Raw genomic sequence first — 17,706 nt, forward strand, 5'->3', positions numbered from 1 at the left:
TTGCTTTCTGCAAAGAACTGCAGGATGTGCAGTCGGAAAGCAAGTATGAGCCTTTTTTTTTTTTTTTTTTTTTTCCTCCCCTTTTGATTATTTGTGCTGGTTTTACAACTACTAAAAACTGAAATCAAACAGACAAATCAACCAGCTCTAAACTACCCTGATGGGACACTGTAATGGCCACCTCAGCAGCCACGTGGCTCAGTCCTCGCAGTAGGTATGGGCTGACACATCTTGATTAATCGAGTGATTGCGGGCTGGAAAGGCTCGCGGCTTTAAGGGATTCAATTAGAGCTGGAAAGGGGGCAAAATTCCCATGGAATTTCTTTGAGGCTAGAAGGCAGGTGTTGCCTTCGCTGGAGTAGTTTGGTCTGGGAGCAGGCTCGGCATAAGGGTCCCTTGCACCTCCCTGCTCCACCAGGCAGGAGCAGCAGCTGCAGGGCAGGTCCCCCCTCTAAAATAAAGCGCATTTCTTGGTTCGTACAAAGGGTTGTGTGGTAGGTGATACGAAAGCATTTGGTATGTCCCTCCTTTAGTTCCTTCTCTTTATTTCTGGGTGTAAGCAGGCCACAGCTGCTGCCCATACCAGCACTTTGCACTTTTATATTTCCACCTGGTTGAAAGCCTTAAATCCATTTTTGTGAATAAACACTCCAGAGAGGCAGCTTTTCCATTTCAGAGGTGGAGAAACCGAGTCCCATAGATAAGGAGACTATTCACCTGCACGTGCGAGCAAGTAAGGGATGATAGACCCCAGGTCTCTTAACTTCTAGTTATACGCTCCAGCCGCAGGTTCTGAAGGGAAGCTTTCATTTTTCCATGACCTGTAGCAATTGCTGCTTTCAGACAGGACCCAGCTGTTTGTGGTAGAGAAGTGCAGCTGTGGAGAGGGAGCATTGCTGTGTTACGTAAAACATGATGCGGACACAAAACTCTTCACCTAAAACAGCAGAGTAGGTGTAAAAAGGTCTCTATGAAAGTGGAGCAGTGAAATGCAGCAGCCACGCAGGGGTGCCGGCAGGGCTGGGGGATGCTCCACGGCTAATTGCTGTTTACGAGGTCCTGGCACTAAACTCTATGCTGCTTCATGTAAGTGATAAAATGGGCAGCCCAACACCCAGAAAGGTGAGGTTACCTTAGCTAGAGATGAGCTTACAGATGGATCCCTCAGCCATCGAAAAGCTTTCACTTCAGATTGATTTTTCTGTGGGTGAAGCAGGGTTGTACTCTCACATGGCAGTTTTGGTCTGGGGTGGTTGCTCAACCCTTCACCATTAATGCTGTCACTTTCTAATAAAAGCCTCGATTTGTAGATCTGGGTTGGAATACCTGGGACAGCTGTCACTCTGCCCCAAAATCATAAATCCTCATGGTCTTCCTCATCTGCCAGTCCTCCGTGATTAAAGCAAGAGCTCCTTGGAGCGATGAATCACAGAGACTCATAGGTATTCACTCACCGTGTTACCGCTGCAGCCCACTCTGTGTGTTGTCCAGGCACTATTTGCCTGACATAAACAATAGATAAGATGTCAAACATGCAGAATTGCTCTGGAAGGAAACAGCAATGATCTCCAGAGCTCCAGGTTTCTTATTTCCTCTTAAGCTTGGAAATTAAATGTGGGGGTTCTCTAAAACTAACACAAACACTGGGGTGGTTGGCAGTTTCCTTTATTTGTGCATATAAAATGTGTTTCGGTGCAGCAGGGAGAGAGATGCCATTAATACCTAATATTAAGCACGCAAATTACTACTGGGTTTTGTGTAAGTAATTTAGATCCCCTTGGTTTTTTTCCACAGCGTTCTCTTCTATTTATCAATTTCTTCCCTGTATCTCCCGGTTTGCCTGCGTCTTCATTCATCATTCATTTACAAAGCCGTTCAGAGCATCAGAAACCAATTTCCTCCCTGAACCCGGTCCTGTAACAAAACAAGGCTACCCCGCATGCAAGCGATGTTATGAAGATGTGTGCTGTTTTGAACAGAGGAGCGAGTAGCAGGAGGCGGATTAACACTAAAAAGAAGCCAAACTCTGTGTATGCAAACTAAGTCTTGTCTTCAGCTCAGCATCCCTCCGCAACATAAAAATAGATGCTTTCCACTTTGTTTTCCTGCACAGGTCTGTAAACTGTCATGAAATTACACGTCAAGCTAACGGACGCTGAAGTTCGACTTGTACTTTTGTTCTCTTCTCACTCCTGAATCCTTGATTCCCTTCTCCAATCAGACAGCTTAATTAGCCCGAGCCCACCCAACAAGTAGCTGGCTAGCAGCTACCCATCCCGCGCATGCTACTCTGCCTCTGAATCACCGCCTTGACTGAGATCCAAGGGCTCCGCTTTACTCTCCCTCCAGGGTGTGCGTGTACAAGCGTGCAAGCGCACTGCAGGCAACCCGCGTTTCATCCCTATCTGCGGAGAGCAAATGTAAATCACTGGGGCTGTTACACAACCGCTACCTTACCTCTGTACAAATTTGGTGGTCTGTGCATTCGCGCAAGCGTTTGCTCCGGTGCCTCTGCCCGGCGAATCCCCACGGCAGCAGGACCCGCGTGCCCTGCAGACGGAGGATCGCATCCTCCCGACAGCTCCACGAGGTAAGGAGCTTGTGTGGCTCTCTGTGTCTTCTCAGAGGTAGGATCGGGTGGCGGGTGGCTTGTGCGGGAGGGCACGGGGAACTGTGGAGTAGGTTGGGTTTAGAGTTTTCCCGGGGTGTCCGGGCTCGCGTTGCGTGCTCCTGCCTATCTCACCGATACCCGTGCCCTCCATAGACCATGCGTGTGTACGAGGCGAAGGTGAGGGAGTCTGAGATTTGCACGGCTATGATGTCTTTTACACCCTGTGCTGCTCTAAGTTTACTGGGAGAAGCATTGTAACTTCTTAGTGCTTGGTCATTGAACCGTGTATTGTCCATGAGACAGTGCTTAAGTAAGAACGCTTTTGCCAATCCAGCCATAAACTATGGGTGGGAAATAATGATTACGTATTAAAATTATTTCTGTCAACTTCAGTATTTTGATGTTGCTTTGCTTTTGATAAGACTGAGGAAAAATACTGCCCATGCATTTCAGATCCTGCTCTTACAGTCCCGCTTACCCCTGTAAACCGAGCACCATGCACGTGAAAGAGTCGCATCCGTAGGAAAGCGTGGCAGAGACACGAACTCTTCCTGACATTTTTCACCCTACCTCATACAAATAATCTTTCCAGCCATGTTCTCACTGTAGCACCCCTGCTGGCACCCCTCCTCCAGTGTACCTCCCGGGAAAAGTCTTCAGATAGCTCATTCCAACTTACAGGGCATCAGGAGCTGAGGAAGACCATTTCTTGTGCCGTTGCTCTCAGTCATTCTCTAATCTCTGGGTTTTATTCTCTAAATTGCTGTATTTCCATTCTGGTTTATAGTCAGTCTTTGTGTGCATGTAAATGCATACAGGTGCATGTAAATATACGTTACTCATATATGCATATGTGTACGGAAAGGTTGGGAAGCAGTAGGCCAATATGATGCCCAGCCTTTCACTCTGGGACACGACACTCCTGCTTTACATAGCCACAGTTCTCAGATCAATAAAAGCCTTTTCACTTGCCAGAGCTCTTCTGCCACGTCTGCGGATGTTAGCTCATCCTTTTCCCTGCCTGGCATCCCTGGCGCTGATGGGGATGTGCAGTGGTGAAGGGTGGCCATGCCCTGCCTGCCTCCCCTCCCATGAGCGGGCTGTAGGACTCGCCGGAGCACGGTGTGCGACCGCCAGCCGCGTCTCCGTGAGGTAAACTTGGAAAGTCTTGTCCGAACCCCAGCCTCGACTGCTTTGGGAGGAGAAGCAGGCTGCAAGGGCTGAGGTGCAAGCAAGAGGCTCTGATTTTAATCTCTTCCTAAGAATTTCGGTCTGCACTGGAGGCAACGCCTGGGGACGCCTCCTCCTGCCCGCAGTCCAGATGCACCTGAGATACCTGAGCTCTCGTGCCCTTGTGGCACCAGCGTCTCCCCAGGTGCTGCTGTACTGGACCGGCACGGCGCATCCCACCGGGGCCTTCTCGCTATCGTCTCTCCCGGGCCCCACCGCTGCCCTCTCTGCTGCTGAACCCCAACAAACACCTCCTCACCTATTAGCAATTCCTGCATCCCGGCCAGAAACCTGCAGAGCGGGTGCCGCCTGCATCTAATCCCTCCTGGCTCCATGTGCTCCAACCCGACCCTGTTTCCTCTGGAGAAGCTGCTAGTGAGAGCCCGTGTGCTCCCACCGGCTCCTCTGCCTGGCCCAGGAAGAGCCGGTTTCCTACGTCCCTTCATAAAACACAGCACCACCTCCCAGGGCTTAGCATGCACCCTGACATCAGGGCACAATTATTTCAGGTGCTTCTTGCTTTTGATGGTGCCTACGTAGCTGCAATGGGAAGAATAACTTAAGCCATCAAATGTACTAAATGGCGTATATAAGGATGGGGAATGATAGCGACAGAGGATATAGCACGTTGTCCTTATTTACTTCACGCGACTACAAGCATAGACCTCTCTGTACTGCTGGATTTCAGAGCCAGTGGGTTATTCATCAGTGCTTTTTGGTTATTCATATTATTAAATGTAAATGACAGAGAATAAGCTCTACTAATGAGTTTCCACAACAAAAAGACTTTATCTTAATAAAGAATTAGGTGGGGAAAAAAGTTTTTAAATAGCTTCATTTAGTTATCAATATAGACAAGAAATCATTAGAGTGATTTGAACAGGTTTTGTTTGGTTTTCTTCTTTACTGTTTCTCTAAGAGGCTCAAGGCCCGTAAGACAGATCCTGCTCTGGTGTGAGGTGGCTCAGCTCCCCAAAGCCATGGAGCTATGTCAATTTAAGCAGCTAAGAATCCAGCTTGCACTTTTCAAATTGCATTCAAGGCTTTTTAGGTAGCTTTATGTTGTTAATTAACTGTATAACTTTTGTTTGAATCATTTCTTCCTACCATTGTTTTTGTTTGTGTTGCTCTACTCTCTGCGAACACTCTTTAGGCCAATGCCGAAAATACATTTTTTTGAGAGGCTTAGTGGTACAGGAAGGTGTCACGTTACGATACGGTGATTTATATGCTGCTGATTAAGTTTAAATAATTGAGAAGCACTGGTATTCTACGGCTTTCTTCTTACCTACTTCCTTGTGATTAATCATTTCTTTTCCAGCCTATGGTTTTCCTTCTAGATTTTACTCGCAGGTTTTTTCCTTCAGAGTACTGCCACATACTTTAGATTTAGTAGGGATTACTCCCGAGCAAGGAATGTCGAAAGATTTGTGAGAAACCAGAGAAAAAGATAAATGTGAGATTATGAGAGACAGCATCTTCAGAGCAACTGCATCTTTAAGCCAACAATCAAACCCACTGAAAGGCAGGGAAACCTTAGGCCAAGTTTCATTCCAGTCTCACGTAACTGCACAGACCTCAGAGACTGAAATTATTAATAACGATAGTCATCTTGAGTTTTCCCGACAAATAATTTGGAATTATCTTTATTGTAGTTATCTGAATCTTCACACCTCCCTTCCCTGGTAGTATCTGGGTTGCCTTCTCCTCCTCATGGAAAACAGGCTGCACAAAAAATGAGTCACCCCTAAAAGATCGGAAAATATTGGCATACATCATCTGCTCTTCAGGCCCGTGCTTTGTCCCAAGTGCTGATTGATTAAAAGCCTGATTAAAGAGGGAAGGCTGGCGGCATGGGATGGCTGCTGTGGTACGGAGGGCCCCCAGCATCGCGGGGCACACCGGTGAGGCTCGCTGCCAGCGCTCGCCCGGGCACGCGCGCTTCCAGCCACCCCGGCACCGCGGGGGCTCGGGGGACGAGCTCATCTCGTTACCCAGCTCCAGTAGCTCTGAGGCAAGGTAGGGCTCAGAAGGGTACCTGGCCACGAATGGAGAGCAGGCACCAGGCGAGGAGTGCAACCACCGTAGGCTCACAAGGAATGACATCCCTTGCCTCCACAGCCAGGTGCTCCCAGAGCATCTAACCTGATCTCTTTCTGTGACAAGGTGACCTGCTGAATGGGTGAGGGGAAGGCTGTGGATGTTGTTTACCTGGACTTTAGTAAAGCCTTTGACACCGTTTCCCACAGCATTCTCCTGGAGAAACCGGCTGCTCGTGGCTGGGGCAGGTGTACTCATGGCTGGGTAAAAAACTGGCTGGATGGTTGAGCCCAGAGTGGTGGTGAACGGAGTTAAATCCAGTTGGCAGCCAGTCACAAGTGGTGTTCCCCAGGGCTCAGTACTGGGGCCGGTTCTGTTTAATATCTTTATCAATGATCTGGACGAGGGGATCGAATGCACCCTCGGTAAGTTTTCTGACGACACCAAGTTGGGCGGGAGGGTTGATCTGCTGGAGGGTAGGAAGGCTCTACAGAGGGATCTGGACAGGCTGGATTGATGGGCTGAGGCCAACTGTGTGAGGTTCAACACGGCCAAGTTCCAGGTCCTGCACGTGGGTCACAACAACCCCATGCAACTCTACAGGCTTGGGGAAGAGTGGCTGGAAAGCTGCCTGGTGGAAAAGGACCCTGGCGGTGTTGGTCAACAGTCAGCCAAACATGAGCCAGCGGTGTGCCCAGGTGGCCAAGAAGGCCAATGGTATCCTGGCTTGGCTCACAAATGGCGTGGCCAGCAGGAGCAGGGCAGCGATCGTCCCCCTGTACTTGGCTCCGGTGAGGCCGCACCTCGAGTCCTGTGTTCAGTTTTGGGCCCCTCGCTACAAGACAGACATGGAGGTGCTGGAGCGTGTCCAGAGAAGGGAACCGAGTTGGTGAGGGGCCTGGAGCACAAGTCTTATGAGGAGCGGCTGAGGGAGCTGGGGCTGTTTAGTCTGGAGAAAAGGAGGCTGAGGGGAGACCTCTCTACTACCTGAAAGGGGGTTGTAGCGAGGTGGGTGTTGGTCTCTTCTGTCAGGTGTCTGGAGATAGGACAAGAGGAAATGGCCTCAAGCTGAGGCAAGGGAGATTTAGGTTAGATATTAGGAAAATTTTTTTTTTACTGAGAGGGTTGTCAAACATTGGAATGGGCTGCCCAGGGAAGTGGTTGATTCACCATCCCTGGAGGTATTCAAAAAGCGAGTGGACAGGGTACTCCAGGGCATGGTTTAGGGGGCATGTTAATGGTTGGACTCGGTGATCTTGAAGGTCTTTTCCAACCGAAATGATTCTATGATTCTATGATTCTATGACCTTATCGCTCTCTACAACTACCCAAAAGGAGGCTGTAGCAAGGTGGGTGCTGGGCTCTTCTACCAACTAACTAGTGATAGGATGAGACAAAACAGCCTGAAGTTGCGCCAGGGGAGGTTTAGATTGGATATTAGGAAAAATTCCTTCACCGAAAGGGTTGTTGAGCTCTGGAACAGGCTGCCCAGGGAAGTGGCTGAGTCACCATCCCTGGAGGTATTTAAAAGACGTGTGGATGCGGTGCTTAGGGACATGATTTAGTGGTGGACTTGGCAGTGCTAGGTTTACGGTTGGACTCGTTGATCTTAAGGGTCTTTTCCAACCTAAATGATTCGATGATTCTATTCTACGATTTCACAGCTCTTCAAAAAACTTCTGCCAAATTCTCTACCCCAGGGTGCAGGCCACAGAATAAATGCACAAGAAACAGGTGACCACAGGTGAATATTAACCTTTAGGGTAGACAGTGCAAGTCCTTGTAGGCTTAAGAGCTGGAAAATCAGATTCTCTCACTGTTTGCCTAAGTCCTCTGCTTTTTCTTCTGATTTACATACAAGTTGAACAACTAAAGTCATTTTACCCCCAAATTAACAATTGCTCCTCACAAGTGTTTTGCTGTTAGGTGATATGAATAAGTGCATTTCCTTGATATTACGATAGAAATATTTTTACATGGATCTTTTCCCAGTGTCAAAGTAATATTCCCAGCGGGTACAGGAGAAGAGTCATTATATACTTCTTAGAAAAAAGTCTTGGGACTGCCAAATCTTGACCAACATTATTATTGTGGGCAAACTGCTTAGGGGCCGAACTGCAATATCAGAGTCATTTACTGGCAGTTTAAATGCTCTCTGCCTCAGTTTTTCTTTTTGTAAAATAGACACAAAAAAGTCCCTCAAAGCTGTAAAGATTAATTCAGGTTTCTGAAAGATTTGAGATCTTTGCCTGAAACAAAATAATTGAATGTGATGTTTCTACTGATGAGGGGTATACGCTGTACAGACCCAGGGATAAGTTATTTGCATAGTTTTGTGGAATTAGGTTTAGCAGTGTTATTACCCACCAGTAATCAGACTGGTAAACTAAAATAGGGCATGATCTAACCCATACCGAGAGACAGGCTCATTAAATCAAGCAGATTTGTTTTCTGTTTTTCCCATATCTCTGTAGTTACACAATTTTCATTGAAAAAATTTCAATTTGCAGTTGTGCTTCAAAGTATTTATTCTTAACTATAGAAGCTGTACTGTTCTGTGTTTTATCTTTGTTTCTCCAAGAAAGCTGGTATATGGTAGTTTGTGACATTTCCATTGTGAAAGATCCTTAACATTAAACAGTTATTTAGAACCAAAAGCCTTTGCCCTAAGTTACATATGGTTGCACTTAAGCTGAAATCACCACTTTATGTTAGAAAATATTGTTTTCATCATAAAAGGTAAGTGTTCCCAGAAGTGTATTAAAATGCCAAGAGATACAAAAGAGAAATATTGGAATTCAATCTTGGGTACCAATGTAAAAATATTTAAATATGCTATAAATTGCACAGATCCAGCACGGTTCACTGAAGAATCTTTCAGGTTATTAAAATATTTTCTGTTCAATAAGAGACACTAAAAGTAATCATGTAGTTTGTGTGCTGTTCAGTGTTAGAAACACTTCTAGATATACTTATTCAATAAAGTTCCCCAGGTCACAAACAAAAGTTACTTCGGCTCCTATGAGGAGCAATTAGAATAGGAAAGTATATCAGAAAATAAAGTGGAAGGGAAAACGCATAGATTATACTTAGTTCAACTCCAGTAGAAGTGACGAAAGGCAGAAAGGACGTACGTGGCTGAAGTGGATTCATTCACAATGACATCTGCACACCTAAAGGTTTCGTATGTACATTGCATGTAAGGAAGGTACTGACTCAGAGAGCCCATGCAGAATAACTTTAAGGTAAGCGGGCAGCATTACATGGGGCACTAAATGAAAACATTGGCCCTTCTTTGCCATTCTGGCTCCAAGTCTTGGAAAAACAAAAGCCAGCTTTGTCAGCTCTGCTGGAACAGACTTGCTAATTGCCCCTCAGCGGAGGTTTTGCTAACGGCCCACCTTTTTGACGGGTTATCAGGTAGAGCAAAAGGAAGGATGCTGCAGCAGTATGTGGGCTGAAATGGAACAAAACCAGCTTCAAATCTATGATGCAAATAGAAAGTAGGAGTAGCAATAATATTTTTACCAACAACCTCTAACACTGCTGAGTTTGATGCGTTTCAATAAAATCCGAAACAAGCCTTCAAAAAATTTTCCTCTAGGCTTGCCCCTATCTTTGGGTGGCTTGATTTTGGAAAGGGATCTCAGCTCTACCGCTTCAGATTGATTAAGAACAACAGATCTAATTCACGTCAATAAACAGTGCATCTAAAGAGATCTATTTTGTTAAGTCTGTAACTGCTCTCATTAACAGCAATGAATGACCCCCATCAAAAAGTTAAGCAGGAGCAATAGCACTACCTGGGGCAGAAAACATCATTCAAGTTCTCATAAGACAAGGCAGGTAGTTAAAGCTGTATGTGTGCCAACAAGCCCTAGCTCGAACCCATGCGTACAACTCCACAAAACAATGTTTTTTTCTATGAAAATTCATCTGGGCTCTAACTGAAAGGTGTACCAGTAGGATCCAGGACCTTCTGAGTTGGCATCAGAAGTCTTACCGTGAGTACGACTGTTTTCTTCAGCAACGTATTTATAAAGCTCTCTGCCTCGCTTGCCAAATTGGGATAGTGAGACTGTAGTGTCTAGCAGGTTGGTTGTCCCCCAGGGTTTCATATGCATTTTGCAGTAAATGTTTTCAAAATACCTTGTGTTAAAGGATCCTTGCAGGAATTCTTACGCAGGAGAAGCTTTATTTATTTAGGTCAACATTAGCACTATTTCCCGGCTGTTGTGAATACTGTCTCAGGGGAGAATTTGTTTGTCATTTTAGTCAGAAAATGACAGGATAAAAATATACCGGACAGCTGCAAACATAGCTAGTATGGGGGTTTTTCAGTTAACTCGATGCAAGAGCCTGGATGGAGGTGGTTATTTTACTAAGTGCCTCAGTTCAGTGGTAGCCTCACAAGAGTTTCTCTGTATTTCTACTTTCCTTTAGTGTTTTTCTCCTACGTTACTGTTTCCCTGTTCCCCCCTTCTTCTGTTGTCGTCTCACCTTCTCCCTTTTTTACACCGGGGACTTAGAGAGCACAGTTATATTTGAAAGAGTTCATCATATAAATGCCGAGACAAAGTCAAGGGTCGCTCTTACTCAGAGCTCACCAGTGTCCCTCAATAATCCTTACACAATATGCACGCAGTTCCTCTTGCTCGCTGCTAACTCAGTGTATAATTTCTCCAGCAGATATTTTGTTCTTAACAATAACACATTTCCATCATGCTCAATGAGGTTCAAATGCGCAGCTGTTACTGAGAACTCCCATGGAAGCTGATAGGGTATTTGACTGTCGAGAAGTAGATTAATATGGTTTGGGAGATAGTTTCCTTTTAAACATTAACTTAGAAAGGAACTAAAGTACGTGTTTACTTTTCACTCATAACTACAATTAAGGCTAATCCCCTTTAGTTTTATAAGAGTATTTCTGTATTGGAAGTGCTGAGTTCTTTACTAACTCAGGACTGTACAGAACAGCATTGAAAAATGTGATGAAGTGGTGGTGCAGCTTATTTTGTTCACTGTCATGTTGTATGTTTGCTCTTTTTAAAGGAAATTGAAGAAGGAATCCGTTTTAAAGGTTGATGTGTCTGGAAATAGTTTCCTTGTGGTTACATGAAAGAAGACATAGTCTTTATAGCCAAAAGAAAGGGTCCCCCACCATGCCAGTGAATCCCGTAATCAGGCTGCAATAGTAACAGATTACGGCTGTCATGTTTCTTTTTTCTCCAGGTTCTGATTTCTCTCCCTATCTCTGGTTTTCTTCTAGTAAGAGATACCCAGTGGCTCATTTTGCTTAGGTCATCCAGGAGAACTTACATGGGCCAATAGTTTCCATTACATTTATCTCATCTCCTGTCTTTTGCAGCTAACGTAAATGAGTGCCACACAAGCAGATAAGGTATAGTCTGAACTACATTTGCATTAGTGGTAGTTTGAGAAAAACAAAACCTTAATTCTAGAAGTTTTCCTGAAACACGCCTTTTCCATAGATAACCAAAATAGTTGAAGCAAAACTTTTTACAATAGTTGATGGCAAATAAAAACTTAATGCAAAACTCTCAGACCTGTTCTTAAACCCTCGCTACAGCCCCAGTGTGCTGCGAGAGCGATGCAGAGGGACCTAGAGCCAGCCGAAAGTGCAGAGCAAAGGATTTCCCCAGCATGAACAAATCGGTGGCTGACACGACGCTGGCAGAGCCGCTCTTACCTCTGCTGTGTTTCCTCCCACCCTAGGCTCAAGGTGTTTGCTCCAAACACCTTGGATGCTGGAAACCCTGCAGTTATCCCAACTTATATCAGGTCTGGGTACCGGTACTGGCTCTGGTACCGAGCTTGAGCCGCCCTTGGGTCCCTCTCGTGGTTTTACCAAGCGTGAACATGAGCTTGGCACAACTTGTGATTTTAAAAGAAGTCAGCGTGCAAAATGCCTCCCGTCGATGCTGACGCCGAAGCCCCTCTCCTGGGGCGCCGAGGTGGGCAGGAGCCAAGGCTCTGCGCTGGCTGTGGACCCACCACCCCACCTCGGGGGTCTCAGCCTCTCTTCCCTCCAAACGTGCGCTTGGAAGGCGAGTCCGTGCCAAGCCGTTCTCTGAGGTACAAACACAGCAAGCACGCTTGCTGCTGCCTGCCTACTCCAGAGGATTTCCTGGTGCTTTCAGGAGACTGAAAGCAAGCTGAAATGTTCTAGCGCTTTAAAGGAGGACTAGGCATTGGTGGGAGGCTTGTTTAGTATCTGAGTGGGATCATGACTACGATGTTCATCTGCATGTTACCAGCATGGAATATACGCACTTGGGAGCAGTTTGAAGGCGAGTAGGCTCGGCAAGAAAGGAAAGCTCTTCCAGGGAGGGAGGAGGCAGAGTGAAAGACTGCTAACACTTGCAGCATGAAGATCGGGGAAAAGATGGAGATATCAGAGCGGGATAATCTCCAGGAGGAGGAGATCAGGCACAGAAAATCAACACTTGATGGGAGGCTACCCTAAATATGTACTGGGAGGATGGTATTTACCCTCCAGGCAGTAGCAGGGCAGGTGCCAAATCCGCCTGTTGAAGAAGCGGGAGGTTACCAGCCAAACTAGCACACAATGACCCCGGGGGACCTTTCTTTCAAACACGCCATTAGATTGCTGGCGTGGAGAGAAGTTGGCAGCCCCATTTCACACCAGCGATGATGTAATATAGCTCTTATTTCAGAAGCGTCTCCATAAAGTTAACAGCTACTGTTATCGTCTGATTCTGCTCAGATTGCTAACCCTGGTGGTGTTTGAGGCAGATTTTCAGTGATCTCTGAAGGAGCAGCCCGTGCATAATGGATGTAAGGTGTCTTTAAGCATGTGCTCAGCAGTCATCCACACATTTTGGTAGCCTTTCAAGTACGTGAAAAAGCCAACCGGCAATAGCTCGTTGTTTTCAAAGATGTTTTAAGGCGGGGAAGGAACGTTTGCGGCTTGCTTAGGATTTTGGCGTTTGGCAGGTTGGTTCAAGGCACTGTGACTTTCTAGCAATGCTCCTGCAGTATTCGTCACACTCTTTTGTCTGAGAGAGGGGAAAATGTATGAGCGATTCCCACTTAATTAGGCCTCATCTGCTAAACAGTTATGTCACTATTTACATATGAGTAGTCCCACTGAAGTTAAGTCCTACAGCTGTATACTTCATCTGGTAACAATGTAAATCCAAGATAAACAGACTTGGAAGGAGAGATGTACATTGCCTTATATGTATGAACTACCTGAATCCAGCAAATGCTGTGCCGTGTCGTTCTGGCAAGAGCTAACAGCGATCCTGTTTCAACACCCTGTAAACGGATCACCTGATTATTAGTTTTAAACGGTGGACCAAACTCTACTCACTAGTCCTGACTTTTACTGAACTGTATGACTTGTCAAACAAGTAACTTTGAATCAATTGTGCCCCTCCACCCTAATAAGGAAAAATAATCCTCCGCACCTATTCACGTCAAGTGATTTTTCGTGGCTGGGTCTCCCATGGCCTAGGGATCAACCCTTCCAGAGATAAAAACCACAGTCGGAAACTAGACTTAGGGAAAGGAAATGGCTGGAAACTGAACAGACATCTGGGTTTAATTCTGCTCCATCCCCTTTCTAATGCCTTTCTTGCAGGAATCTCTCTCAGCTGTCAGTCAGTGACTCTCCTCCATCATTTCTGTGCATTGACTGATGTCCCATCTTCAGCTCTGGTCCATCAGAACACCTTGGGCTGTTCTCTCACCAGTGAATGGCACTACAAGGGAAGGACTGCGATTGCTTTATCCTACCTCCTCCTCTTCTGCCAGATAAACTCCATGCTCTACAGCATGCCGTATGACCCTACCGATGACAGTTTGTTCTCCCATATGCTTTGGTACCATTCTCTTGATTACTGTGCCTGGTTTTTTCATGAACTAGTTCAGATTGACGTGACTGAAGCGATGTAAATCAAACTATCCCCTCAGCAAACACGTGCTTAATTTGGTCTAACAAGCGTGAGATGGGTTATCACTTGTCACCTATCCCCAGTGAAGTAGGTGGAGTCGTGTGACTTAAGCACAAGTCTTGACCGGGAGCTCTTCTAGTTATCTCTCTAAAGGAGTATCTTTGCTTGTGGTTCTGTCAGCATGACCCTGCCTTAGTATTGCTGGCAAACGCCATCAATTTGCTCTGGAAAATGCAGCTGGACAGGACTGAAACCATAGCATGTCCAGTTTCTTGGAAGTTTTTTTATAGGTTTAACATTACTACATCAATATAATACTGTGACCTGGCAAAGGTTTCTTCTGGACATCTCTAACAACTGAGACCATCATCAGAAAATCTAGAAGTTAATGAGATGAGAAGTAGCGGAGGAACGGTGCTGTAGATAAAATACTTTCTTACAAGTGATACAGCTGGAGTTACTTTCTCAATGAAAGGCTATGTTTCTTGAGCTATGAAATAAGTATGTAGAAATATTTTTTGTAACCAACACTGCATCTTTATAAAGTTCTCTGTCCAAAACCACTGAGGACTCCACGGAGTCAGAAACTTTTAAGACTTGGATACATATTTGTGTAGTCAAAATATGAACCGTATGTCTTACTACCCAAAGTAGATATTACCATAGTTATTTTACTGCCCTGAGGGAGTGGCAGGAGCTACTTGCTTAGAAGCCTGGGACAAAGCAGAACTCACTGCAAGCCCACTTGTTGAAACACTCGTGCTTTTTTTTTTTTCCCTTTAATGTGATTTAAAAAGCGGTATTCCCGACTACTATTAACACTAACTATGACTACTTCCAACTGTTGGAAGAAAACTTCAGCTTCCTGACTGAAGATCAATACTTAAGGACGGGGCTCAGGTGACAACCGAGAGGGTGATCTATTGGGTGCAGGCTTACATCGGCAACAGCCTTTCTGACCGGCTCTGCCTCTTGCATGTCATACAGCAGGTATGTAATGCCGGCGAAGGGATTCAGCGGTTCTCTTCGGGGCAGCTTTGCTGGAGACCACTTGACTTTTCTCCTAACACCTTGCCCCCAGGACAGCCGAGGCAGGAAAGTACCAGCTGTACCAGTCTTAGGGCAGCATCTGCTGGTTATTGCATGGATCAACATAAATGGTTGTCATGGAAGAGGCTGCTTGCTTTGGCTCCCAGGCAGAGGTACCTGGGACGCGGGGCGGGGTGGGCGGGGGGGGGGAAACGGGCGCTCTGAAGAGAAACGACCCGTAAATGCAATCCTAACAGTCAGTGAGGAGAGAACGGGAGCGGGCAAGGAGCTGCTGGGTCTTGGTCTGGCTCTTTCCCGGTGTGAGAGGCAGCACCCACAAACTTTGGAGAGTCCAGGTTCAGTTGGCTGCAGTCCGCCTCCAAAGGCAAAGAAACCCGCACCGCTGTCACCCCCTCCCCGCACCCACGCTCCGCGCTGGTGTTTTCAGAAGCCGGGAGAGGCAGCCACTGATGACCAAATTCGAGATCCGGACACAAAACGGGGGGCGCGGACTTTGTGAGCCTCGGCAGGAATAACGCCGGGGCTCCACCACCTCTCTCGGGGAAAGACCCCGCAGTTGCGTCCGGGCGGGTGTTTTTAACACCGCAAGCGGGGCCAAACACTCCGAGCGGTGGAAATAACGCGGCCGGGAGGCAGGAGGAAGGCTGCGCCGAGCCCCCGGGGGGGGGGACACGGCCTCGGCGGTGCGGGGCGAGCTCGGGGGAAGGCGGCGGGCGGGCAGGGGCTGGCGGCGGGGTCGGGGCCGGCCGGGAGAAGGGGAAGGGGGAGAAGAAGGGGAAGGGGGAGAAGAAGGGGAAGGCAGGTCCCCGGGATGCAGGCCCCCCCCCCCCCCGCCCCTTCTCGCCTCCTCCCCGGCGGCGGCGGGGGCTCGGTGCGGGGCTGGCGGGGCAGCCCGCCCCCGGGGCTGCGCCTCCCGGCGAGGGCAGAGCGAGGAGGGGGAGGAAAAGCGTGCTGGGAAGTCGCGGCTGGGGAAAGGCAGGGGTTTCCGAAGGGAGTTCGTCTTGGCAACTGTGCCACGTTCCTCTTGTGGCAGGAGCTAGTATGCAACAAGTCCCTGGAGCGCTTCCCGTGTGAGCGAGAGTGAGCGTGACATTTAAAAAAAAAAAAAAAAGCCAAATGTTTACTTACCTGTCACCCATGCAAATCTCCAGAGCCAGCTCGTCTTGCACGGCCCCAGGTGCGAGCCGGGAGGTGGAAGGAGAGCGGCCGGGAGTCAGGGCTCATTACACAGCGCGCCCGGCCGGGAAGGACTTTCCTCGGGAACTTTCTGTCCCGCTCCGGTTTCCTGGGAGGCGGCTGCGATCACGTTTTATACCGTGTTAGTTGGTAACCCCGCTCATTCATTAAGATCACGTAAGAACTCAAAGGGAAACGTGACTCTGAGCTAAGGCGTTTGCGTAAATCTATAGGTTTTTAAAACTCCCTGCCAGTCGCTTTCTGTCTTCTGTAGGCACCAAGGTGGCGGAGAGTTTAAGCTTGCGGATATTGCAAAGGGTTATTAGATTCATAAGTCACACCAAGTGGTGGGCGATCCACTGAGCAAAGCAGAAGTTCTCACATGATGACTTCAAACAAGACACATTACCTTCCAGCATCTGTTGGAGAGACTGGATTTTAAGACACTTCTGTCTCCAGGACAGCAAAGAAACAATGGTGAGTACCGGTAAAAAAGCCTATTTTTATAACTGGAGAGAAAAAAAAAAAACACAACAAAAATTTAAAAAAAAAAAAAAGCTTGAGGTGCTGCTTAACGACAGTATCTAACACCGCGGGCTCGGCTTTCTAGTACTTAATATACCGAAGCGTGTAACCCGCCGAGGCCGGCAGAATTGTGCTTTAGACAGTGGAACTTTAATTGCAACGCTCTTTGATTTAAGGCTGCGATGGAAACACCGCGTTTGAGAAACTTGGAGCTGCCGGCGACTTGGCTGCAGCCGGGCGCTCGCTCCTCCCGGCTCTCTCCTGCCCTCTCTCTAAGCGGGCACGGCAGGCGGCTGACTCCCGGCCTGGGGGGGTGGAATACGGGGGGGGGGGGGGAGTGGACGGACACCTCCGCGCCCCGCCGCGGAGCGAGGGCCGGGCGCTGCCCCGGCGGCGGGAGGGGTGGGAGGGGGTGCGCGGAGCGGCGCGGCCGCGGCACGTGACCGCGCGCGGGGCCGGGGGCGAGGAGCGGCCCGGGCGCGCAGCGGGGCGCGGCGGCGGAGCGGCGGCGGCGGCGGCGGCGGCAGCACCCTGGACAGAGGCGGCGGCGGAGCCCGGGGGGGGGCGGCCCGCGGGAGGCGGCGGCGGCGGCTCCGCACCGCTCCGCGCCCCTGCGGGCTCGGGGATCCGCTGGCACTTGGTACCGACACCCCCCTCCTCCTCCTCCTCCTCCTCCTCCTCCTCTTCTCCGCCACCCCGGTCCTTCCCCTCCCCTCCCGTCCCCGCCCGCCGCCCTCTCGCCCCGCTGGAGCTGGGCGAAGTTGAATTCCTAGCGGTGCGGGCTGGAATAGGAAAAGGAGCGGAGAAGAAAAAAAAAAAAAAAACCCACAGAGTCTTGCAAGCTCCGGGGGTTGGTTTGACGGTGTCAACTTTGGGAAATGCCAGTGTTTATCTCCGCGATCTAGCCACTGCTCGTGGGGTTAGCTGTGACTAAGGTAAGCGGAGGGGTGACCCCCCCGGCGGCCCCCCTCTGGCTTCTGCCTCTCCCTCTGTGGCGCGGGGATGGGTGCCTGCTCTTTGCCTAGTTTTGTTACCTTGCTGGCTGCTCGGTGTGTGGAGGCTAGAAAAGGTAGGAGAAGCTTGATGAGATTGCACTACGAGTTGAGTTAAGTTGTGCCTGATTTAATCTGGGAA

The 17,706-nt window shown here is 48.3% G+C and overlaps 1 protein-coding gene across 2 annotated transcripts in view; it reads left to right on the forward strand.

The window, feature by feature from the left end:
* The first annotated feature begins 16,259 nt into the window (after positions 1–16,259).
* The window catches only part of BDNF (brain derived neurotrophic factor), a 40,087-nt gene continuing 38,640 nt past the window's right edge, over positions 16,260–17,706 (forward strand). The window contains exon 1 of one of the 2 annotated variants that reach the window (XM_052811638.1): positions 16,260–16,524. In XM_052811638.1, the coding sequence (XP_052667598.1) occupies positions 16,522–16,524 (3 nt within the window). In that variant the 5' untranslated portion in view covers positions 16,260–16,521. Of the gene's footprint in view, positions 16,525–17,407; positions 17,508–17,706 lie in introns of those variants that run through there. The other variant, XM_052811640.1, reaches the window with a different exon arrangement.

This window comes from Harpia harpyja, chromosome 16, assembly GCF_026419915.1.
Source record: "Harpia harpyja isolate bHarHar1 chromosome 16, bHarHar1 primary haplotype, whole genome shotgun sequence".
Classification (NCBI taxonomy): Eukaryota; Metazoa; Chordata; class Aves; order Accipitriformes; family Accipitridae; genus Harpia; species Harpia harpyja.